The sequence below is a fragment of the Aquarana catesbeiana genome, linkage group LG03, assembly GCF_042186555.1.
Source record: "Aquarana catesbeiana isolate 2022-GZ linkage group LG03, ASM4218655v1, whole genome shotgun sequence".
In the NCBI taxonomy this organism is placed as follows: Eukaryota; Metazoa; Chordata; class Amphibia; order Anura; family Ranidae; genus Aquarana; species Aquarana catesbeiana.
In genome coordinates, this window is record NC_133326.1 from 179506613 (window position 1) to 179533442 (window position 26830).

The 26830-nt window shown below is 41.2% G+C and overlaps 1 protein-coding gene across 5 annotated transcripts in view; it reads left to right on the forward strand.

Moving 5' to 3' along the window:
• CACNA2D1 (calcium voltage-gated channel auxiliary subunit alpha2delta 1) overlaps positions 1 to 26830 on the forward strand; it is a 936653-nt gene that overhangs the window by 888578 nt on the left and 21245 nt on the right. For all 5 annotated transcript variants that reach the window (XM_073619561.1, XM_073619559.1, XM_073619560.1 and 2 more), the window contains 4 exons: positions 9468 to 9523; positions 14512 to 14641; positions 14934 to 15046; positions 25936 to 26018. In XM_073619561.1, coding sequence (XP_073475662.1) covers positions 9468 to 9523; positions 14512 to 14641; positions 14934 to 15046; positions 25936 to 26018 — 382 coding nt within the window. The remainder of the gene's footprint in view (positions 1 to 9467; positions 9524 to 14511; positions 14642 to 14933; positions 15047 to 25935; positions 26019 to 26830) is intronic.

Sequence of the window (26830 nt, forward strand, 5' to 3'; positions counted from 1 at the left end):
AAGTAGGAGATACGCGGACAGATTGGGGTAGGGCATTCCATAGGATTGGAGAGGCTTTGGAAAAGGCCTGGAGGCGAGCATGGGAGGAGGTGACAAGGGAGCTAGAGAGCAGGAGGTCTTGAGAGGAACGAAGAGAGTGAGTAGGTTGGTATTTAGAGACTAAGCTAGTGATGTAGCTGGGGGTGAAATTGTGGATGGCTTTGTACGTAGTTGTTAGAATTTTGAATTTAATTATTTGGCCGAGCGGAAGCCAGTGGAGGGATTGACAGAGAGGAGTGGCAGACACAGAGCGATTGGTAAGGTGGATGAGTCTGGCAGCGGCATTCATGATGGATTGAAGAGGTGATAGACTATGTAGAGGTAAGCCAATGAGAAGGGAGTTGCAGTAGTCGAGGCGAGAGATGACCAGCGAGTGAATTAAGAGCTTTGTTGTGTCATTGGTTAGAAAGGGGCATATTTTGGAGATGTTGCGGAGGTTGAGGCGGCAGGATTTGGACAGTGATTGGATGTGTTGCTTGAAGGAGAGTTCAGAGTCTAGGACTACACCTAGAACCTTGGCATGTGAGGATGGGCTTATAGTTGTGCCATCAATTTTGACAGAGAGATCAGGGGAAGAGGCATATGGGGGAGGAAAAATTAAGTTCAGTTTTGGCTAGATTGAGTTTGAGGAAGTGGTGTTGCATCCAGACTGATATATCTGATAGTAAATTAGTGATACGTGAGGAGGCAGAGGGCGTGAGCTGAGGGGTAGAGAAATAGATTTGGGTGTCGTCAGCGTAGAGGTGGTATTGGAAGCCATGGGAGGCTATCAGTTGACCCAGGGAGGCAGTGTAGATTGAAAATAGGAGAGGTCCAAGAACAGAACCCTGAGGGACCCCAACAGAGAGAGGAAGAGGAGAGGAGGAAGTAGAGTTATAAGAAACGCTAAAGGTGCGGTTGGATAAGTAGGAAGAGAACCAGCGAAGTGTACAGTCACGGAGACCAAAGGCGTGTAGTTTTTTGAGGAGGAGGGGGTGGTCAACCATATCAAAGGCAGCAGAGAGGTCCAGGAGTAGGAGTACAGAATAGTGTCGATTGGTTTTGGCCCTTAGTAGATCGTTTGTTAGTTTTAGGAGAGCAGTTTCTGTGGAGTGTTGAGGATGAAATCCAGACAATCAAGAAGGCTATTATCCGCGAGGTGGACGCTCAGTAGGTTGTAGACCAGACGTTCGAGGAGTTTGGATAAGAAGGGGCGCAAGGAGATGGGGCGTAGGTTGTTAAGATTGGATGGGTCCAGTGAGGGCTTTTTAAGTATGGGTCTGACAAGTGCATGTTTTAGAGAGGTAGGGAAGATGCCAGAAGAGAGGGAGAGATTGGGTTAGAGAGTGTAGCATAGGGCCAGAGGGTGAATGTAGCATTTGTGAGGGAACAGGATCCAGAGGGCAGGTGGTAAGGTGGACATTAGCAAGTAGTTTAGCAACTTCGTCAGTAGTGGTGGGGTTGAAAGAGGGAAATAATGATTGTGCCTGTGGGCATGAAGTGTAAAGCATGGAGGGTGTCGGCACAGTAGAGATCTCCGCGTGAATAGTATCAATCTTCTGTTTGAAGTGATTGGCGATCTCCTGGGCAGTGAGTGAGTTGGCGGGTGGAGGCGGTGGAGGACGAAGTAGAGAGTTGAAGGTGGAGAAGAGTTGACGGGGACAGGATGATAAGTTGCTAATGAGAGTGGTAAAATAGGTCTGCTTGGCAGAGAGGAGGCTGAAATTGTATTTTTGGAGGGCAGATTTATATTGGTTGAAATCTCTCTGGGACTTAGTCTTACGCCACAGGCGCTCAAGAGCACGACTACGTTTTTTCAGACTTTTAGTATCATCTGTTTGCCAAGGTTGAAGGGGTCTGGACTTGATTCTGTGTGTAGTGAGGGGGGCCAGTGAGTTCAGTGAGGCTAGAAGTGAAGCGTTGTAGACAGAAGTAGACAGAAGTGGCTAGGTTGGTGCAGGATAGGGGTGAGATTTTGTCGTAGAGGTTGTTGATAGCAGAGTAGAGAAGAGAAGGGTTGAGATGACGTAGGTTTCTGCGGGTAACTTAAAGGTGGTTGGAGGGAGAGGAGGTGAAGGAAAGGGAGAGAGTGAAACTAATAAGGTGGTGATCAGAGAGAGGCAATGGATAGTTAGAGAGGTTGCATGGAGTGCAAAGTTGAGAGAACACGAGGTCAAGGATATTGCCTTCTGAGTGAGTTGGAGCATGTATCCACTGCTTCAGGTCAAAGGAGGATGTTAGGCTAAGAAGTTTGGAAGTGGAAGGAGTGTTAGTATTAATAGGGATGAAGTCCCCGAGAATGATTGTGGGGATTTCAGAAGAAAGAAAGTAGGGTAGCCAGGTAGAGAAGTCTTCAAGGAAGGTTGATACTGGTCCATTTATGAAAATCATAAATGATCACTGAATCCTGAGATGGTGCCACAAATGGTTTTGAGGCTCAAGAGGGTCTGGAAACAGGGGGGGGGGGACAAGCTGGATACCGAGCCAGGTAGAGGGAAAGACAAAGGCCATGAAAGGCCACACAATACCAGCTAGGATGTAATAAAAGGATAGGCACAAAAAGTACCACAAATTTACTGGCATTTTAGCGCTAAAAATAGCACCTGTAAAGCGCCTCTCCTGTCACTCCAGTGTGAAAGCCTGAGTACTTTCACACTGGGGTGGTGCGCTTGCGGGACATTAAAAAAAGTTGTTCCCTTGTCCTGGTGCAATGTCCTCTTATAACACTGCTTCCCTTCCCTGATTTTAGTTCCCTCTCAGGCACACATAATGCGGCCTATCTGACAAAATCAGATTTTTCTGCCACTATGTATGAATTTTTTGGAAAACTTTTGGCACTCTTAGAACCTTTGGTTTGCTTTTACAGAAGCTGTTTCCTTGTCCTGGTGCAATGTCCTCTTATAACATTGCTTCCCTTCCCTGATTTTAGTTCCCTCTCAGGCACACATAATGCGGCCTATCTGACAAAATCAGATTTTTTCTGCCACTATGTATGAATTTTTTGGAAAACTTTTGGCACTCTTAGAACCTTTGGTTTGCTTTTACAGAAGTAAATCGCTCCACCACAAAATAGTCAACCAATGTCCAAAGGACTATTCAGTTCAACCCTTCAGCTGGTCGATCAACTTTTTAAAGTCTGCACTCCAGCCCTCATGCAATCTAAAGTACATGGATCTAATCTTGGACACAACCCAAACCAGAATTTTCCTTCCTCCAGAAAAGATAGCCTCCTTAAGGTCCCTCATGCAGACTTTCAAATCCAAAATACACTGCTTAGTTTTCTTTCTGCAGGAGGGTTATGGGTTATGGTTTCACTCCAAGAGTCTTCAACTCAAAAGTCTGACCTTGTGGAACAAACAGATCCACTCTCCCTGACATGATGGATCTCCAATCTTGCATTGGATTAATAAAAGGCATCCCTTCCGATGCCGTGGATAGTGACTAGACATGTGCAATTCGTTTTGGTCCGAATATAAATTCAGACACATTTTTAATTATTCACAATATCTGAATCTCTGAATGAAATAGTAATACATTTCGTTGAAATTTGTTTAATTTAATTTTGTTGAAATTAGTTTAATTTAATTTTGTATATTAGTTTTCTAGTGAATTCCAAATATTCCGAATGAAAAATGATCGACTGATTCAAATTCTGTGCAAAGAATAGTTGTTTGTTAAGGAGCTTGCCAGGAACCTGGCTTCCACATCCTTACGGGCACTTTCACACTAGGGCGGGGGGCATCGGCGGTAAAGCGCCGCTATTTTTAGCGGCTCCTTACCGTCATTTTAGCGGCACTTTTCAGCCGCTAGCGGGGTGCTTTTAACCCCCGATAGTGGCTGATAAAGGGGTCAAAAGTGCCCACAAAGCGCGAAGAGTTTTGCAGGCGCATCGGCAGCACTGCCCATTGATTTCAATGGGCAGGGGCGCTTTAGGAGCGGTATATACACCGCTCCTAAAGCACCCCAAAGATGCTGCTTGCAGGACTTTTTTTAATGTCCCACAAGCGCACCACCCCAGTGTGAAAGCACTCGGGCTTTCACACTGGAGTGACAAGTGAGGCACTTAACAGGTGCTATTTTTAGCGCTAAAACGCCAGTAAAGCTCCTCAGTGTGAAAGTAGCCTAACAACTAATGGATCATCAGCAGGCTTCTCCACTGACAGCTAAAATGTGAACAAAAAAATGGCAAAAATAAAGAAAATCTGAGAAAAAATAGCATGGGTTCCCTCCCCAATCCATTCCTTTGGGTCTGGTATGGATTTTAAGTAGAAACCCATGCCATTTTTTTTTTAAATGGTGTGGGGTCCCCCCAAAATCCTTACCAGACCCTTATCCAAGCATGCAGCCTGGCAGTCCATGAAAGGGGGGGACGATCGAGCGCCCCCTCCTGAACCATACCAGGCCACATGCCCTCAACATGGGGGGTGCTTTGGGGCAGGGATGGCTCTGTCCTGGCCAGTGGTTGCGGGAGTCTGCGGGCAAGGGGCTTATTGGAATCTGGAAGCCCCCTTTAGCAAAGGGGCCTCCAGATCTCGCCCCCCCCATGTGAATGAGTATGGGGTGCATAGTACCCCTACCCATTCATCAAAAAAGTGAGTAAAGACACAACACAAGTTTTTGATAAGTCCTTTATAAAAAAATAAAAATAAATTTCCTCCGGTGTAGATACATCATCAATCGTGATGTCCACCACACAGCTGGACCTAAAAAATAAATAAAACGGTTTCGTCGAAGGCTCCCACCACCTGCCTGCTCTGCCGTCTGACAGGTCTTAAATAGCTAAGGGGTGGGGCCACCCGGTGACATTATCAGGTGACTCCCCCCCTTATATATTTAAGAAATGTCAGATGGCAGAGAAGGCAGTTGGTGGGAACCTTTGACCAGACCAGAGTTTTTTTTTTTTTTTAGTCCAGCAGTGCAGCGGGCATCCTGATTGGATTGGATCTACACCGAGGGAGTTTTTTATTTATTTTGCTAATAAAGGACTTGTCAAAAACTCATGTTGTGTCTTTACTCATTTTTCACACTTTATTGGTAAATGGGTAAGGGTACCCATACTCATTCACATGGGAGGCCAGGATCTGGGAGACCCCTTAGTAGCCTCCCTGGCGGTTTTCCCGAGTGTGGCTCGGGGTTAAAATTCAGTCCCATTAGCGGTAACCCCGAGCCACACTCAGGATCGCATTGCAGGATCCTGGGGCGGCGTTACTTACCTTGTCCCTGGGATCCTGCGATGTCCCCCGCAGTGTCCGAGGGCTCCGTCCTCCTCCGAAGCCTCTCTGTGCCAGGCTCCGTTCCCTGCGAGCGGCGCGACGCACGGGGGCGGAGCCTGGCGGCAAATTAAAAAAAAAGTAAAAATCATAACACATACAGTACTGTAATCTTACAGATTACAGTACTGTATGAAATGATTTCACATCCCTTTTGTCCCCAGTGCTTTGTCCTATGCCCTGCATGCAGTTTTACATGATATACACTGTTCTTTCTGCCTGGAAACTGGAGATTGTCCATAGCAACCAAAAAGTGTCCCTTTACGTCAAAAGTGGCTTTAGACCAGCTAGAAAACAGCGATAGTAAATTAGAACACTTGCAGAATTGAGCGATAGTGAATTGTGGGGAAATTTATTTTATTACTATTTTTTTTTTTTTTTTTTTTATTATTTATTTTTATTTATTATATTATAATTTATATTTTTGTGTTTCAAAGTTTATCATACCCGGGATATCTACTAGACTCTGGTTTGGACAGATTTAAGTGTGTTATTGTTAAGATTTACAGACCTACAATATAAAACGCCAAATTTCCATGCAAAATAATTGTACCGCTTTCAGCACCTAAAATCCGAAATAATCATACCGCCAGGGAGGTTAAAGAGGGCTTTAAGATTCCAATAAGCCCCGCGCCATAGCACCACAACCACCGGTCAGGGTTATGGGGAAGAGGCCCTTGTTCCCATCAACATGGGAACAGGGTGCTTTGGAGTGGAAAGGGCAGAGCCCCCCGCCCCAAAGCACCCCTTCATGTTGAGATCCTGTGGCCTGGTATGGTTCAGGAGGGGGGGGCACTTGCTTGTCCTCCCCCTTTTCTGGCCTGCCAGGCTGCATGCAAGGATAAGGTTCTGGTATGGATTTTGGGGGGCATCACGCCATTTTTTTGGCATGTGGTTACCCTTAAAAGTCATACCAGACCCAAAAGGATCTATTTTTTATATATGGTGCTGTGCTCCAAATGTTTAAAGTGCTAATGTGATCAATAAAGTGCTAACTATACAGAATCATAAACATGCAGGTGGGTATAACAAATATTAAAGATTCCAAATGACAGAAATAAACTGTAATAACTTAAGAAATCTGCTATACAATCAAAGAGTCCATAAAATCCACGTAATAAAGTATAAGTTCAAGTGCAAAAATTGGATAAAAATATGGGTAAATATGAAAGTTGATACATAAAGAGTTTAAAAAGTCTTCAGAGAAGGGTGCTGGTCATTAAAGTGCTGTGTCACATCAAACAGTGGTGACAAAGGTGACTGGGTGATTTTTATCTTCAGTGTGCTTGCATGACTTCATCATGAAGTCACGTGATGGTGACGACACGTGTAGGAACATACGGACATCAGAAGTGACGTTTTGAGTACGAGCTCAGCGCTCATTTTGTTTTGTCCTGTTCACACTGTTTTTATGTGAGTACCGCAGTACACTTTTACTTTTAATAATTATGCCAGCTTGATATACTTCACTATTGGAGCTTCCTGCCTCTCCTTTCCTCCCGGTTTGCCTGACACACTGCTCTGAGAGGCAAGTGTGTGGCTGTAGAAAGCAAAGCACACAGGTTACCACTACTGGGCTGTTGATAGTTTGGAACTAATGAGGACATACATCCAGAGATACCGCTTGTGAATGGTTATTTTTAATGCTGTTTACCTTACAGCAGTGGGGTAAGGAGCCATTGCATTTTTAGGTGCAAGCACACTGAAGATAAAAATCACCCGGTAGTCACCTTTGTCACCAGTGTTTGATGCAACACAGCACTTTAAGTACCAGCACCCTTCTCTGAAGACATTTTAAACTCTTTATATATCAACTTTTCACCAAAAGAAACCTCTGTTTGTAGGAATAAAAGGACATCAATTTTTTTTGGGTAAAGCATCACACGACCGTGCAATTGTTAGTTAAAGTGACGCAGTGCCGTATCGCAAAAAATGGCCTGGTCAGGAAGTGGCTAAATCCCATGGTCTATGATTATGGCCCTGTGTCCTGTACTGTAGGATTAAGATACAGGGAATTGTGACTTACCTGTAAATTCCTTATGTTGGAGTATTGTGCAGGACATGGGGCCCTACCCTCTGTTCCTATGGTCACTCTTTTTTGCTTGCCAAATTACTGGAGTCCCATGACGTGGGTGGGGTTTTATGGGCATGCACTAGAGACAGCCCTGGCATGGTACTTTGCCGGTGTCTAATCACCTGAAGATAGCCTGCATTGCCTATGACTACAACTCATATCCTGTACTGTACTCAAGATAAGGAATTTGCAGATAAGTCAAAATTCACTTTTTTGCATTATAAAGGAGCAAAGGAAATATAACTGTGTAGTGATGGGTAAGGGGGCATTAAACTTGGCCTGTTGCTTTCTCCTACATGGGCAAAGCACAGGTTCACTGATGTTTTATTATCTGGGAGTATAAATATGTCCATATATGAAAAGACACTATTGTGCGATATAAGCGGTCAACAGAAAATTTGTTCTCTTTTTCTCTGCTTATATCAGCAACACCAGAATTATTTCTAAAAATCAGATTACTGTATGCACGATCAGTTCTTTTTTAAAAACTTTTGGGTCTAAATCAAATAACCAAACATGACCTTGAGTAGAATTTCATGGAAATATATGTATATTTGCAGAAAAGACCTGAAAGCTGATTAATTTTGTTAATTTTTGGCCACTTTGGTTTTCTACGTTTTTAAAAGTTCAAAGGTCTCTTCATATACTTGTGGCATCCTGTGAGCATTGTGTACAACATTTGTGTACAGATTGCTACAAAAACCTAATTTCAGGTTAATGCGATTGGTTCACAGCGTATCGCAAATTTTTATACAGAGCCTGATGAAAAGATTCATGCATCCACTGCAGTAGAATTTTCATGTATGGTGAGGTACTTTCAAAAAAGTACTAAGAATAAAGGAATGTCAGGACATTCAGTCTCTTATAATAACACAATGGGATTGATTTACTAAAGGCAAATAAACTGTGCACTTTGCAAAGTTCAGTTGCACTCTACAAGAGCAGTTGCTCTAGAGCTTAGTATATGAGCAGAAGCTCTGCTGACTTCCATCATCCATGTGCAAGCAAAAATGCTGTTTTTTGAATATTCCTTGCACGTGATCGGGTATTCTTTGTGAATCTTTACCTAATTTACTAAGTTCTGGAGCACTGATCTGGTGCAACTGCATTTTGTAGAGTGCACAGTCTATGTGCATTTAGTAAATTAACCCCTTAGACTGATCAGGAAGATCTTATAACTTAGTTTAGGAAAGTGTATTAGAAGACCTGTATCAATAGCTTCAAAGCAGAGTAAGGAAATAGTCAACAGTAAGGTTTGTTCAGATACTCGCAGTTTATCTGTAATGGACAGTAAAAATGTGATTCCAAAACTACACTTAATTTCTAAAACCACACAAAGGGCTGTTACTGCTGTACTGTGATTTGTGACTTAGGGCTTCTGACTAAATCACCATGTAGCTGACAGCTCATTAATCCCTCCTTGAACTTTGATCTGCTATGCTTCTCATTCAAGAAAAGTACATTTAGCTTTATCCTATGATAAACTTTAGGCCTCTTTCACACTGGGGCGTCGGCGCCGTTGGCAGTTAAAGCGCCATTATTTTCAGCGGCAATTTACCGACATTTTTGCAGAGGTTTTCGTCCGCTAGCGGGGTGGTTTTAACCCCACTAGTGGCCAAAAAGGGTTTAAACGACCTGCAAAGTGCCTCTGTAGTGGCGCTTTGCCGGCAGTTCGGCAGCGGTGCCCCTTCAGTTCAATGGGCAGGAGCAGTTTACATCTGTGTATACACCACTCCTTCACTGCTCCAAAGATGCTGCTTGCAGGAGTTTTTTTAACGTCCTGCAAGCGCACCGCTGGAGAGACAGGAGAGGCACTTTACAGGCGCTATGCAGGCGCTATTTTTAGCGATGTAGCGCCTGTAAAGTGCCCCAGTGTGAAAGGGGTCTTATTGTTATCAGAGAAACATATACAGCTTTTTAAGGAGGAACACCTGCCAAATATTATATGTGTAATACGGAGTACAGTACATTCTATGGGAGCACATATAAAGACTCTTTACTTGGTGTCTACTGATACTGCAACACATGTTAATGTTACGATTGAAAATTGTATGCTTAACTGAAAAGTGAAAAGTGGAAATACTAATTAATGGTTTATGCCTTAGGTCTATATTACAGCAGTTATTCTGGAGTCTTACCTTACCGCACTTTAATGAGGCTGGTATGTTGGAATATTTTATGTGTATTATTATTTTATATTCATCTACTAAATTGTTAATATTTTTTAGTTTTTAAAGGATGCATATTTGAACGCTTAAAGGCTAAGTTCACCTTTGTTCCCTTTTTTTATTTTTAAAATTCCAGCTCCCCTATGTTCCAATATACATGGACAGACTTTAGCTCATGACACAGGAAGAAGTTGACCAGCTGAGGTTAGATTATGCAAGTTGTGTACTAATGAGATCAGCTGCTCAACTCCTGTCATGACCTTAAGTCTGTCCAGGAAGTAAGGCAGAAGTAATCGAGCAGTGTGTTTAACCACTTCAATACAGGACACTTATACCTCCTTCCTGCCCAGACCAATTTTCAGCTTTCATCGCTCTCACATTTTAAATGACAATTACTCATTCAAGCAACACTGTACCCAAACAACATTTTTATCATTTTTTCACACAAATAGAGCTGTGTGGTATTTAACCGGTTGCCGCCTGACTCACGCCGATATACGTGGGCAGAAGGGCACATACAGGCAGATTAATGTACCTGTACATTGCCCTTTAAGAAGCGGTTTGTGGGTGTGCGTGTGCCTGCTGCGACCTCCGTGAGTGTGATCACGGGTTCCGCGGACTCGATGTCCGCGGGGATACCCGTGATCGTCTCCTGGAGAGGAAGAATGGGGAAATGCTGTAAACAAGCATTTCCCCTTTCTGCCTAGTGACACTGACACTGATCACTGCTCCCTGTAATTGGGAGTGGTGATCGGTGTCGTTCACACACAGTTAGAATCACTCCTTAGGATACACTTAACCCCTACAGCGCCACCTAGTGGTTAACCCCTTCACTGCCAGTCACATTTACACAGTAATCAATGCATTATTAATTGCACTGATCGCTGTATAAATGTGAATGGTCCCAAAATCACACCAAAAGTGTCTGATCTGTCCATCATAATGTCATCACGATAAAAATCGCTGATCGCCTCCATTACTAGTAAAAAAAAAATTATTAATAAAAATGCCATAAAACTATCCCCTATTTTGTAGGCGCTATAACTTTTGCGCAAACCATTCAATAAACGCTTATTGCGATTTTTTTTTACCAAAAATATGTAGAAGAATATGTATCAGCCTATACTGAGGGAAAAAAAAATTATATATATTTTTTGGGGATATTTATTATAGCAAAAATTAAAAAATAATGCGATTTTTTTCAAAATTGTCGCTATTTTTTTGTTTATAGCGCAAAAAATAAGAACCGCAGAGGTGATCAAATACCACCAAAAGAAAGCTCTATTTGTGGGGAAATAAGGACCTCAATTTTGTTTGCGAGCCACATCGCACGACCGCGCAATTGTCAGTTAACGCAACGCAGTGACAGGTACTTGTGTACACATATACACATATAATTTCCTGATCACCTACCTTTGAAGGTCCTGGAGCACCAGGACAGTGGAATTACCCACAAAATTACCCCATTTTGGAAAGCAAACACCCCAAGGTATATTCTATGAGGCATAATGAGTCTTTTGAACATGTCATTTTTTTCCAAAGGTTTTTGGAAAACGCGGAGAGAAAATGAAAACTTATTTTTTTTACACAAAGTTGTCAATTTATAAGATTTTTCTAACACATAGCATGTACATAGCAAAAATTACCCCCCAAAATATATTCTGGTACTTGTCCTGAGTATGGCAATACCACATGTATGAGACTTTTACACAGCCAGGCCACATAGAGAGGCCCAACATGCAGGGAGCACCATCAGGCGTTCTAGGAGCATAAATTACACATTTAGTTTCCTGATAACCTGTCACACGTTTGAAGGTCCTGGAGCATCAGGACAATGGAAATTCCCACAAAATCCCAGAAACTCCCACCCTATTTTGAAAAGCAAACACCGCAACGTATATTCTATGAGGCATGGGCTGGTGACAGGTACTCGGGTACTCTTATGAGCTGGTGACAGGTACTCAGGTACTCTGATGGACTGGTGACAGGTACTCTGGGTACTCTGATGAGCTGGAAATAGTTACTCGGGTACTCTGATGGGCTGGTGACAGGTACTCGGGTACTCTGATGGGCTGGTGACAGGTACTCGGGTACTCTGATGAGCTGGTGACAGGTACTCGGGTACTCTGATGGGCTGGTGACCGGTACTCTGGGTACTCTGATGGGCTGGTAACAGGTACTTGGGTACTCTGGTGACAGGTACTTGTGTACTCTGATGGGCTAGTGACAGGTACTTGGGTACTTTGATGGGCTGGAGATAGGTACTCGGGTACTCTGATGGGCTGGTGACAGGTACTTGGGTACTCTGGTGACAGGTACTCGTGTACTCTGATGGGCTAGTGACAGGTACTTGGGTACTCTGATGGGCTGGTGACAGGTACTCGGGTACTCTGATGGGCTGGAGATAGGTACTCGGGTACTCTGATGGGCTGGTGACAGGAACTCAGGTACTCTGATGGGCTGGTGACAGGTACTTGGGGTACTCTTATGAGCTGGAGATAGGTACTCGGGTACTCTGATGGGCTGGTGACAGGAACTCGGGTGAGATGGTGACAGGTACTTGTGTACTCTGATAGGCTGGTGACAGGTACTCGGGTACTCTGAGGGGCTAGTGAAGGTACTCGGGTACTCTGATGGGCTGGAGATAGGTACTCGGGTACTCTGATGGGCTGGTGACAGGTACTCTGATGGGCTGGTAACAGGTACTCGGGGTACTCTGATGAGCTGGAGATAGGTACTCGGGTACTCTGATGGGCTGGTGACAGGTACTCTGGGGCTGGTTACAGGTACTCTTAAGGGCTGTGACAGGTACTCTGGGGCTGGTGACAGGTACTCTTTATTTGTGGGGCCCCCGGGGGCTCTCAGGAGCGGCGAGAACCAGAGGACATCATATGGCGTCCACCTGGAGGGAGGAAATGTTCCTGCCGGTGTCATTTTACAGTGGCCCGGTATGCAAGTGGTTAAACAGCTATGAAGAAAGTGAGGTAAGCCTGTTTAGAATTAATGTAAAGCTGTTTTACTTTTGAAAAATAAGTACATTAATGCTATATTGGTACATAGGGGGAACTGGAATTTAGAAAAAAAAGGTAAACAAAGGTGAAAATGGCCTTTAAAACCCAACTCTGGGCTTTCCCCTTCTCAAAGGACACTCCCCTCGAGGCTGTTGAACTATGGGATTTCTTCTTATACTTACCTATTGCAGAAGTCTTTAGGCCAGTAAAGTGATGCTTGGGGTCCTCTTCCTCTTCTGGTCTTCTCCTTGCATTCTCAAGGATGCAAAGAGCAGTGTTAACCTAATGATCCCTCTCTGTATTATTACACTTTGAGTGCAGGGAACTTTAGAACCCCCAACCCCAAAAGAAGTTCATGCCTTTGCTCACAGTATGTTCTCATTTTTTTACTTGAATGATGCCCGGCATCGTTCAACCCAAAAGACTAAGGGCATCTTGTGATGAAACAAATATAGTGTGGAGGGCAGCACTGGAGAGAAGGTGAGTATTACAGTTGGTGCTGCTTTTTTATTTAATCTTCCATTGAAATAAAAAAAAATAGTCCAAAGTTGGACTTTGTGAAGTAGCAAAGCATTACCTATAATATAAATAATCACATTGTATGTATTTAAAAAAACAGCTCCTTTATTTCTCATTATTATTTTGACATGTTACCCAAAACCCGGTGTTCATTGTCATAAATACTCATATTCATTGTGATCAAATCTCTTTATAAGCATTTATATAGCAGTTGAGATTTCTGTCTTCTGTTACAAACACATAGGGGTTGATTTTCTAAAAGCAATAAAAATAAAATGCCTGCACATGATTGGATGATGGAAGTCAACAGAACTTTACCTCATTCACTTAGCTAAAGGAAAATTCCTTTGCAATGTGAACAGGCTATTTGCCTTTAGTAAATCAACCCCATATTGTTCATTTGTACAGTTAATGAATTCAAATAGCACTTCATTTTTACTGTTATACTTCAATAAAACACAAAGTGCAATGCAATTTAGCATTACAGGAAATCAAAGAAGCTATTAAGTGGAATTTTGAAAAGTTCATACTGAAATGTGATGAAACTCATTTGTTCTTACAAAGCTCCATATCGGTAAAGTATTGAACAATATCCTTCAAGCAATTTGTAACAATATCGCTTGGCTTTAATAGGTGTCCTAAGGGAAACTACTGATGAATGCAACCAAGCCAAAGGCAACAACATGTAGGAAATAGCACAGCCAAACTTGTTATAAGAAGTCTGCAGATAGAAATGAGTCTACATGAGTCATATTACACAGTATATATATATATATATATATATATATATATATATATATATATATATATATATATATATATATATATATATATATATATATATATATTCTACTGATTTCAAAATTACATTAAAGCTTTTACACATTTTAAAGTGGAGCTCAGGCAAAATTGTATCTATTGTTTTGAATAAACAGTTAGAAACTCTGTCTGGCTGCTTCAGGATTGGCTGACAGTGATAATCAAAACAGAAAGTAGGTGAATTCTCTTTAGTTGGTATACAGATAGTGATCATTTTTAATACTGTAGAGATTTCAGCAAAACAGGTACAGAAAGTAAGAAAGAATCTTAATCAGAAAACATCAATAAAGCCTAACAATGCTTGTGAATATTCCCACCCTATTAATATTATTATACAAGATTTATATAGTGCCAACAGTTTGCACAGAGTTTTACAACATTAGGGCAAATGGTACAGTTACAATACAATACAGGAGGAATTAGGGGGCCTGCTCCTTAGAGCTTATGACCTAGAAGGGATACCTGTACTTGTCCTCTATAGTTTTTAAAATGACTTCATATTCTATACTGCCATGATAATACAATTGCAAATATTACAGAACTTGTAAATGCAGGCTAAGTCCTTAAATGTTATTACTTTACATATCTCCTACTATTACTTACTTTACTTATTACTTATTCTTGTCTTTCAGCTGAATTTGATGATGATGACTTTTCTTCCATTATGTCGAAGCAGAGCTGTATCACTGAACAAACCCAATATTTTTTTGAAAATGACAACAAATCTTTTAGTGGATATTTAGACTGTGTCAACTGCACAAGGTAAACCTTGTTTGGTTGGAAAAAGAAAACTGTTTCTTATGCAATCCATATCTGTTTTACCAAATTTACCCTTCAGTAGTAATAAGATCTGATCACAGCTGACCATGCATTTGTAATGTTTAAGTTATTGCCACATTGGAACCATGTCCTTCACTATATTGATAGATACCATGTCCTTCACTATATTGAAACTTGAAATCAGCATCTCTCATGGGCTTGGAGCACAGTAGTTTGACTAAGCTCTGTACACTTTTTTTGTATTGTAACATTTTCCTTTGATGCTTTCTTTCAGAATCTACCATGTTGAAAAGATTGTCAACACCAATTTGCTTTTCATAATAGTAGACAGTCATCGCACATGTGATGCTTGTGATCAGCAACCTCTAATACAAGCAGAACAACGCTGTATCCTTTAATTATAAATACACATTTTTGAACAACTAAACCAACAATGGAGTATATTTTTTGCCAAAGGGATAGTTGTCTTATTATTAGTAATGAAAATATTTTAAACAATAGGCAGTTGAACAACAAAGAGATATAAAAGCTACGCATTATTGCAACTCTGCAATCTTGAAAGGTATTTTGTTAAATATGAGCAGAGTATTTACCTGAATTTGACTTAGTATCGGCCTTGTGCAGTTCTTGTACAGCAGAGCTTAGAGAGAGGGAGGGAGAAGCAACATAAAGGAGCCAGTCAGGAATGCTGCAGTGCAAGGAGTATTTTAATAGGAAAAGGGAGCAGAAAAATGAGCTCACAAGTGTGCTGCTTCTGTTTTCATTGTCCAGTCACAGGTTGGTGAGGGAAAAGACTTGTACAGTAAGTATTACTTAAATACATCAGATAAATGTATGTTTTCCCCCCTGCCTGGCAGGTCTGTGCTGTGTGACAAAGGTGTAAAAATCACAGGACTGGGTAGACAGAATTACAAATTATTTTAGCAACAAAATGGATCCAATACAGGTATTTCATTTGTGTATTTAGCTGTATGTCCGTCAACTTAAAAAAAATGTAAGTAGCCTTAAAGTGTTACGAGACCCAGGACCCTGCATTCACTATATCTGGTGTCCCACAGTACAAAGAACATGGAATGCAATTATTTTACTAAATATAAACTGCTAAATACCTTTTCTCATCAGCAGTGTATAGCAGTCGTGTGACTTCTATCAGTGTCTGACCGAGCACTAGTTAAAGCTTGTAGGAGTAGTTTTCATTCTGCTCTGACTGTCCTATGAGGCTGCATGACCCCTGAGCCTCTGTCTGAACAGTGCTGATTGGCCCTGTGTTGATTACATGCACCCTCCCAAAAAAAAAAAGAAAAACTCTCTAGCAATGCACACCAAACTAACAAACTGAGCATGTGCAGGGTGCCTCCTAGGGTGCTGTACTATCATCAGATGGATTGGGGACAGTAAAAGAAGGGGAAGATCAGAGGAGACAGGATCAAACAGCCTTTTTACACAATGCAGAGGATTAACCCCTTAGGTTCCACAGTGAGTATAACAAGCATGCTTTACTGCATATACAGACTGATTTTACTGTTGTGGGTTTAGTAACACTTTAATGATGTTGAAATTCCTTTGTATTACTGTTGTTTGATAAAGGCAATAGAATTTTACAAAATTAATACCTATTATCCAAGCTATTAAGCCCCTTTACATTCAGTAATTTAATTTTAAATTGCATGTTGTTTAAACAATTATGGCTTGTAAGTAGAGAATATGCACAGCTTGATTACCACATGTTGACTAGTAGATGGTGGCGTTGGATGCAACTGATAGGAGTGGTAGGTCCCTGAAGGCTCCTCTTGTATTCTTGATTGCCTTTTGCTAATGATGATGTGATTGGCATGCCATGGATACCTTTAACCAGAAAAACTTAACAAACAAACTTTCACAACAGGTAACTATTGAGTGAAAAATCGTTATCACTAGAATATAGATAAAAATCCAAAATCTCCCAAGAGAAGGTCTTGGCAGTAAAAAAATGCAACTGTGTATGGGGGAAAAGTCTAGAGACAAGGTTCTATTCACTAATGAACTCACCAGAGCATTGTTGGCATTAAAGTATTTATAATTATTTCAGACAAATTATTCAGTACTCTCAGAGGAGTGACCTGCTCTGTTCCACTCAGGGGCCATTTTTGTGGAGAGGCTGATTTGTCACAAATTATGTGCTTCAATGATTCATCACTCCTTCAGGAACTTAGCGAATTCTCCCATTTTGTTTTCCATGTGACTAACTCTGTCTCCCACATCATGTATATCTGCAATGAATTGGGGAATCAATGCCTTTATGTCAGAGTGAATAGAACTTCTCAATGAGACATGCATATCTTTTACAGTTGTATCTAAGACTGCCTGCATAAGTGTTGGAAATACTAAAATAGAGACCTGTAATTCTCTTGTGTCATCAAGGGTTAAACCAGGAGCACTTACCTCTGCATGTGTGCTGGTTGTTTCAGAGACTGTGGGGGTCATTTACTATAGCGCCAAAAAATTCTCCTGCAGTACCAAAAAATAACTCTCAAAAAAGGCCAGAAAGACTTCAACTCTCAGAAAGTCAGCGCTAATGCAAATGGAAAGCAGCGCCATTGCAGTAATAATGCCTGTCAGATCACATATGCTGGAATAGTGGAAGTCAATGGGGCTCGAACCTGCAAAATCCAAAGTTCTCACTGAGGGCTTATATGCAAGTTCTTTGCCATAAAAAGTGTTTGGAGACCGGGGTCCTGCCCCAGGGGACATGTATCAATGGCAAAAAATTTTTGTAAATGGCCGTTTTTTTCGGGAGCAGTTATTTTAACCACTTGCCGACCGGGCCATAGCCGAAAGACGGCTGCAGCGTGGTCGGCTAGTTCTGGGTGGACGTCCATGGACGTCCTCTCAGAATACTGCTCTCGCGCGCCCCCGAGAACTTCCGTGACCCGGCGCATCACGGATCACGGCTGATCGCGGCCGTTTACCATGTGATCGCTCCGTCAAATGACGGAGCGATCACATGTCAACAGACTGGCGTCATCTCATGACGCCGGTTCCTCCCTCCCCTCTCTGTACCGATCGGTACAGTGCGAGGGGAGAGGGGAGGGATCGGATGGCAGCACCACTGTGGGCTGCATGTGTAGTGCCCACAGTGGTGCTCAGTGACAATTGTAGTCACATCCATCCCTCCCTCCATGCTCAGCCATCCCTGCAATATGCCCTGCAATACTCTGCATAATGCCCAGCAATACTCTGCATAATGCCCAGCAATTCTCTGCATAATGCCCTGCAATACTCTGCATATTGCCCTGCAATACTCTGCATAATACCCTGCAATACTCTGCATGGTACCCTGCAATACTCTGCATGGTACCCTGCAATACTCTGCATAATACCCTGCAATACTCTGCATAATACCCTGCAATACTCTGCATAATGCCCTGCAATACTCTGCATAATACCCTGCAATACTCTGCATAATGCCCTGCAATACTCTGCATAATGCCCTGCAATACTCTGCATAATACCCTGCAATACTCTGCATAATGCCCCGCAATACTCTGCATAATGCCCCGCAATACTCTGCATAATACCCCGCAATACTCTGCATAATCCCCCGCAATACTCTGCATAATGCCCTGCAATACTCTGCATAATACCCCGCAATACTCTGCATAATACCCCGCAATACTCTGCATAATACCTGGCAATACTCTGCATAATACCCCGCAATACTCTGCATAATACCCCGCAATACTCTGCATAATACCCCGCAATACTCTGCATTATACCCGGCACTACTCTGCAATATACCCGACACTACTCTGCAATATACCCGGCACTACTCTGCAATATGCCCAGCAATACTCTGCAATATACCCAGCAATATACCCTGCAATATACCCTGCACTACTCCGCAATACTCTGCAATTTTTAACCAGTTCCCGCCCACAGTCATATGACGTCCTTGACTTTGAGCGGGGATATCTGAATGATGCCTGCAGCTACAGGCATCATTCAGATATCAGCTTTTTCAGCCGGCGATTACCTACACCATAAGAATGATCACAGCAGCTGTTCCACTGCTTGATCGTTCTTATGGGAGGCGAGAGGGGACCCCCCCTTCCCGCCACCCTCCGGTGCTTCTACCGACTCACCGCTACGATCGAAGCCAAGATCGTTTTTTTGTTTTTTTTTTATTTCAGGCTTCCCAGCCTAGAGGTGAGATGTGGGGTCTTATTGACCCCCATATCTCACTGTAAAGAGGACCTGTCATGCCATATTCCTATTACAAGGATGTTTACATTCCTTGTAATAAAAATAAAAGTGATCAAAAATTTTTTTGGGGGGAAAAAGTGTCAAACTAAAATAAATAAAGTAAAATAAACAAAAAATAAAAAATAAATTTTTTAAAGCACCCATGTCCGTGTGCTCGCATGCAGAAGCGAACACATACGTAAGTCCCGCCCACATATGAAAACAGTGTTCAAACCACATATGTGAGGTATCACTGCGAACGTTGGAGCGAGAGCAATAATTTTGGCCCTAGACCTCCTCTATAACTCAAAACATGTAACCAGTAAAAAATTTTAAAGCATCACCTATGGAGATTTTTAAGTAGCCACGTTTGGCACCATTCCACGAGAGTGTGCAATTTTGAAGGGTGACGTGTTAGGTATCTATTTACTCGGCGTAACTTCATCTTTCACATTATGCAAAAACATTGGGCTAACTTTACTGTTTTGTTTTTTTTAAAGCACAAAACTGTTTTTTTTCCCAAAAAAAGTGTTCGAAAAATTTCTGCGCAAATACCGTGCGAGATAAAAAGTTGCAATAACCGCCATTGTATTCTCTAGGGTCTTTGCTAAAAAAACATATATAATGTTTTGGGGTTCTATGTAATTTTCTAGCAAATAAATTATTATTTTTACATGTAGGAGAGAAATATAAGAATTGGCCTGGGTGCTCCAGAACGCCTGAAGGTGCTCCCTGCATGATGGGCCTCTGTATGTGGCCACGCTGTGTAAAAGTCTCACACATGTGGTATCACCATACTCGGGAGTAATAGCAGAATGTGTGTTGGGGTGTAATTTGTTGTATGCATATGCTGTGTGTGAGAAATAACCTTCTAATAGGACAATTTTGTGAAAAAAAAATAAAAAAAAATCTTGATTTTGCAAAGAATTGTGGGAAAAGATGACAATTTCAAAAAACTCACCATGCATCTTTCTAAATACCTTGGAATGTCTTCTTTCCAAAAAGGGGTAATTTGGGGGGTATTTGTACATTTCTGGCATGTTAGGGTCTCAAGAATATAGATAGGTCGTCAGTAATTCAGGTGTGATCAATTTTCAGATATTGGCACCATAGCTTTTGGACTCTCTAACATTCACAAAGATCAAATAATATACACCAAGTTGTACTTATTTTTACCAAAGATATGTAGCAGTATAAATTTTGGCCAAAATTTACGAAGAAAAATTACTAATTTGCTAAATTTTATAACAGAAACAAAGAAAAATTCATTTTTTTACCAAATTTTCAGTCTTTTTTCTTTTATAGCGCAAAAAATAAAAAACCCAACAGTGATTAAATACCACCAAAAGAAAGCTCTATTTGTGTGAAAAAAAGGACAAAAATTTCATATGGATAAAGTGTTGTATGACTGAGTAATTGTCATTCAAAGTGTGAGAGCACCAAAAGCTGAAAATTGGTCTGGTTAGGAAGGGGGTTTAAGTGCCCAGTGGTCAAGTGGTTAATAATGCTTTGAGTGAAACCTGAGACCTGAAGGGCTTGGTATGGAATTTAGGGGGACCCCCCACGCCATTTTTTTTTACATTTTGGTTTGGGGTTTCCCTGTGTTGAATTCCCATGCCATTTTTATCAATGAACTTTTATGTGTATTGTCGGACCGGCAATTCATTAATAGCCGCGAGTAGTTTTAAATGACTTTTTTTTTCCTTTGAAATGTCATTTTGCTGTCAGACTGTTCTAAACACGGGAAACATGAGCCCCTTTACAGGCATACTATAGACACCCCCCAGGTAGGAAATTTAAAGGAATATTACACTTTTATTGTTTCACTTTAAGCATTATTAAAATCACTGCGCCCGAAAAAACTGCCATTTTTAAAACTTTTCTGCATTGATACATTTCCCCTGGGGCAGGGCCCGGGTCTCCAAACACTTTTTATGACAATAACTTGCATATTAACCTTTAAAATTAGCACTTTTGATTATTCATGTTCGTGTCCCATAGACTTTAACGGTAGACTTTTTTTTGTCTGTTCGCATGTTCTGCTGCGAACCAAACAGGGGGGATGTTCGGCCCATCCCTAGTTATTATTGAGAATCATGGGGTACAACTTGTCAAGCAACTCGGAGGTCCAAAGTCGCCCAACTGTGAAACAAGTCATATATATTTTAATAGAAAGGAGCTCTGATTTAGACTTGCATTTACATCAGCAAAACAAATGCAGGGAGTGATGTGTGCACATGGGCCAGAAGCAAATGTGTGGGGATGCCAAACAAATCAATGAACCCCACCCACACCAAATCTAACTACCACATCCACCCCCAAATTAAGCACAAGTACATATCATACCCTTATGAGCAGCACCTCCTCTTTGCTAAAGAGGGACCTCGCCATGTCCACCTAGATGGAGATCCTGACCAGCACAGGAACTTCCGGGAGATTACAATGACTTATTTCTGGGTCAGAAGGCGAAACCACACTCTTTTGATCGCTGCTGCGAATATTTGATCGCAACCACTATTAGAATTTTATTATTCTTGTTTATTTGCAGATATGCAAATTTGTATTTCTACTTATGATATTTAAAGGCGTTCGATAAGAAATGGTGTCCCTGGGTTAGCAGCAGGTGAATGACAAAAACAAAAGGCCCAGTTTGAGCCCTGGTTCACACTGACAGAGGGAGGAAATTGTTCAGCTGAAATCACACACTTTCATTCCCGCATGTCAGTCCCGACTGCAGGGGGACATCTGTGCAGGTTTCTGCACTGATATCAATACAAATTGCACCCCAAAAGTCACACCAATTAAAACAGTGCAATTGTCACCGCTTTGACAGGTCAAATTGCACCAATGTGAACTAAAGCTTACACATACAACACTGCCTATCCACCAGCTGAATTCATTACCTGCAATTCTCCACAGCTGTTATAAAGATTCCACCTTTATCATTTACTTGCAAGTGTACAGAAGCCTAGGTTTACATTGGAGTGATTTGTCATGCGATTTGAGAGATCAAATTGCATGGCTATTGGCAGCAATGGCACTATTCCAATCAATGCAACATTTTTTTTGTGGTGCCGCACCAATTTGCTAAAGTAGTTCCTGCACTACTTTTGCCGATTTCAGGTGCGACTTCAATAGACATTTGTGTATGAAGCCACACGGATGTCTATCAAGTCACACCTGAAATCACGCTGACCTTGCTACTTTGAAATCGTGCTACTTCAAGTAAAGTAGCGCGATTTCAAAGTAGCATCAATGTGAACCAGGGCAAAGAGATAAGTTTTGTGGTGCACAAATACATATTGAAATAAAATATAAGAGATATTGCACTTTCCCAAAACCACCACCCACAAAAACTAAAGAGAAAGAAAAGTAGAAGAAAAAAAAACACCACAACAAAGTTCAATAATGTACTTTTATTTTACCAGCAGAAAAACAAAAACAATTTACACTCATTTACTAGCTTCAAAAAAAATTTGGACAGGATATATGGTGCTACATTTAGAAATGGGATTTTAAGGGTCCTGCTCATAGGAGCTTACAATCTAAAATTTGACAAAACCTTAAAGTGGACACAGCTTTAATTTCAGTGTATAACGGGCAACACATCACATTTTTATCTGCAAGATTATAGAAACATACTTAACAGTCATTCTTACAAAGCATTCCAACATAATATTACAAAAGACTTATTCAAAACACCCACCACCAGCCCACAATCCACACATACATACATTGGTGCTGGAAGCTGCATTTCGGTTTACACAATTAAACAAGATCAAAAAGAGTAGGTCGGCAGATGCTTCCAAACAATGTTTGCATGATCAGACAGGAATAATACACGCACAACATTGATAGCATGGCCACATAAACCCACTTTTGATTGAAATAATTAATAAAATCTCCCAATATCATTCCTTCTCACCCACAAATCACAGCAAAAAAAACCTGACCTTCTCAGGCCAAACGAACCCCCCTACTGCAGGCCTTTATATAAGAGAGGTTGTATTGTTAGCACACTGACACACCCAATAGAAGTACACGCCCACCAGTATCTTTCAATCTGTCTCTTCATGTATGTCTAAAGTGATTGCACCTGATGAGCAGGAACACATAATAGTATTCGCAACTGTGTTAGCTCTTGGCTATGTGCATCAAATCTCCAACTACAGGACAAAGATCAAAGTCCATTTGCATCCACATAAACAAAGCAACAGTCTTCTAAGCATATGTACCCGTGCAGTGTATATCCTAAAATTTGAAATGTCCAAGTCCCTGGGCATGATTAGTGCTAATAAACATTAACATCAGTCCCTGGCTGCAATGAGCTTCCAATCTAAAGTCCAAAATTAACTTTCTTACATTAGAACCTATTTCGACAGGAGACAAATAAGATGCCAACATTTCTTTGGATTGCGGTGAGAAACCCACACAGGGAGAACATATAAACGCAGCCCCACACATGTTTTCTGCATCTCTGTGGTGTGAACCAGCCCTAAGTCCATAGCCATGCTCAAAGTCACAAGCAATATACAATATATGGGACTAAGTATTGGGATGCCTGTCTTTAAATGCACATGAACTGTAATGGCATCCCAGTATTAGTATTGGGTTCAAAACTCATTTGGCCCACCCTTTGCAGCTATAACAGCTTCAACTCTTCTTGTCCACAAGGTTTAGTAGTGTGTCTATGGGAATGTTTGACCATTCTTCCAAGTGCATTTGTGAGGTCAGGCACTGATGTTGGATGAGAAGGCCTGACCTACAGTCTCCTCTCTAATTTATCCCCAAGGTGTTCTGTTGTGTTGAGGTCAGGACTCTGTCCAGGCCAGTCAAGTTCCTCCACCCCAAACTCACTCATCCGTGTCTTTATGGACCTTGCTTTGTGCACTAGTCCAAATGATTTGGTGGAGGGGGGATTATGATGTGGGGTTGTTTTTCAGGGGTTGGGCTTGGCCTCTTCATTCCAGTTAAGGGAACTCTTAAGGCGTCAGCATACCAAGACATTTTGGACAATTTCATGCTCCCAACTTTGTGGGAACAGTTTGGGGAAAGCCCCTTCCTGTTCCAACATGACTGCACACCAGTGCACAAAGCAAGGTCCATAAAGACATGGATGAACAAGTTTGTGGTGGAGAAACTTGACTGGCTTGCACAGAGTCCTGGCTTCAACTGGATAGAACACCCTTTGGCTGAATTAGAGTAGAGACTGCGCGCCAGGACTTCTCATCCAACATCAGTGCCTGGCCTCACAAATGCACTTCTGGAAGAATGATCAAACATTCCCATAAGCACACTAAACCTTGTGGACAGCCTTCCCATAAGCTGTTCTAGTTGCAAAGGGTGGGCCAAATCAAATTATGGACTAAGACTGGGCTGCTTTTGGCTAAATAGTGTATCTGGAAAAGACTTACAATGGTGGTGGAACCCTCCTACACATAAATACTACATTTAGACATCGTTATATGAACTGGGAGATGAGACAACTTCTCTACATGAAGCAACATGTTTGGGATTTGAACCCAGACACTCAGGGATAATAAGCAGAAGTTCTAACCTCTAAGCCACGGAGCTGCCATGTGTGAGAACCTCCTACACATAACTACACATAAATACACATAAAAACACATAAATGCTGTGTTTTTTAGTGGGTGAGAGTAGAATATTACCCTCAATTTTTTGGGAACTACATCTGATTTCTGATGTTGGTAAACATATCACATTTTTTGGGCTCAAATTATGAGTATTTGGAAATAATAAAAAGCACAAAAAATTGTGATTCATTTCAAATTTGCATCAGCAATGGTATTGTTTGTGAATTATAAAGACACCTGTGTGAGTTTGGGGTAAAGATTGTTGTGGGATTGAGAGTAACAAGCGAAAGTGACAGAGAAAAATATATTTTACCAAAAACATTCCACATTCTAGCATTCTTAAAATCAAAATATTTTAAGTAGAAGCAACAATGTTGCAAAGGAAAATTTATCTCACAGAAAGATACATTTCATCTCAACATTAAAAGGTTTTTTTTGGTGAAAGTTAGAATTGTTCCATTAGAATCAATGGCTGAAACTTCATTTGGACTAAAATAGAGCAGATTTTCATTAAAAAAAAAAAAAATGCTCTCTAATTAGCTCTCATTTTGGTATTTACTACAGCGCCGGCTAAAAAAGACACTTGAGTTAAAATGAGAGTTATTTTCAGGTCTGAGCATGCTCAGTTGTGTTGGCACCTAGTTGTCCAAAATGGGGAATTTTTCACTTCTCAGACTTTTAAAAATATTTCAGTGTAGAAATCACTTTTTCACAAAGTTTAAAAGCAGATTATCTTTAAATAACACACCGCATATTTCAGGACCATTTAGGCAATTATATCATGCTCTAAACATTATTTCCATGTGCAATTCTCTAGGTTTTAGCAGAGTAAGGGTTTGGGCGCTATCTGGTTTCAGGGAACTATAGTAAATTCGATTTTGGGAGTATTTTCTCACCAGCGCTATAGTGAATACCGTTTTAGCGCTAATTACCGCGAATTAGCGCTAACTAGCGCTATTAGCGTTAATTCGCGGTAATTAGCACCGGAGCTCTATAGTAAATGACCCCCTGTCTGTTTTTTGCTGGGCTGCTTATGAGAGAAGGTGTTTTGGAGACAATTCTTCAGGCCCAGAAAGCGGTGTGCATCCTCTAAGTGTCCCCATCTACTGATGAGCAGCTAGTCGGTGATGCTGGGAAGCTGTTGCTGCCATCTGGGCTAGAATGCTGGATTGGAGGGGAGCTTCATGCCCCCCTCACACCTTCTTCATGCTGGACATCCCAACGGTGATTGCTGATGTTATGGGGGTTAGATCACTACTGTGTAGCGGATGGCACCCCTGCTGTTTGCTACAACAGGTAAAGAGAGTGCAGAGTACCACTTCTATGCAGCTGTCCCCCTCAGCTGCTGACTCCACCCCCCCATGGCAATAGCCTTTTAAACTTCACTTACTGTTATATTTCCAATGGTGAATTTATATTGAACAATTTTCTATATTTAATTTCCTCAATTATTAACTACAGCTAATGGCCCTGATCCATGCCTGCTTGCTCAGAATCCAAGATACAGAAAAGGCCCCGATGTTTGCTTTGACCAAGACGAATTGGTAGGTCTTATTGTTGAACAGGAGTTTAAATTAGAGGAATATTTTAGTAAGTTTTCAGTAAGTGCATCATTTGCAGCTTCTATTGATTGTTTAATCGGTGCTAAACTTATTTCAAATAAAAAAAAAATCATGGTGGCAGTCTTTATAGCCATTTAAAAAGTATTACTTTTATTCTGTTCACATTTCCTTTATGGCATGCTATGGAAAGATTGTTAACATCAACAATGCATTAAATATATCCATGTATTTTGGTGAACTTACACTGCATGTGTCTTGCACCACTCTGCTACCTTTAACTGTCTTTTATAATTAAATTAAAATTCATGGCCGCATTATCTCAGCTCTGTCGCAAGCTACTTTCACACAATGTTTGAAAATATGGTGGAAAAATACCAGACTTTTTAGCTTCTTAATCTTCTTTCTGTTTCTGCAGCTTCAACTTTATTTTTATGGTCATAGTCTAGAAGAATAAATCTCCTGTTTTATCATCCATATAAGTACTAAGGATGTCATATTCAGCAGTCTTTTTTCATGTAGTAATTCATTTTAAAATTCATTTATATGTTTGGAAAAAATATATGAATGTGTCAATAAAATTAGGAAGCAGAACAAAGGGTTTTCTTGAACCAAGGGTTCAGCTATAGCAATAATAGCCCTCAAGGTTGCTATGGGATCAGGAAAAAGGAATGAAAATCCCTTTATTTAGCAGTTTCATTTTTAACTTGTTCACCAGTAGATGGGGACAGTTAGTTTCTGTTTTTTACTTATACCTCATTCAAATTTGCTATTTATGTTACTTATCATAATTGTGT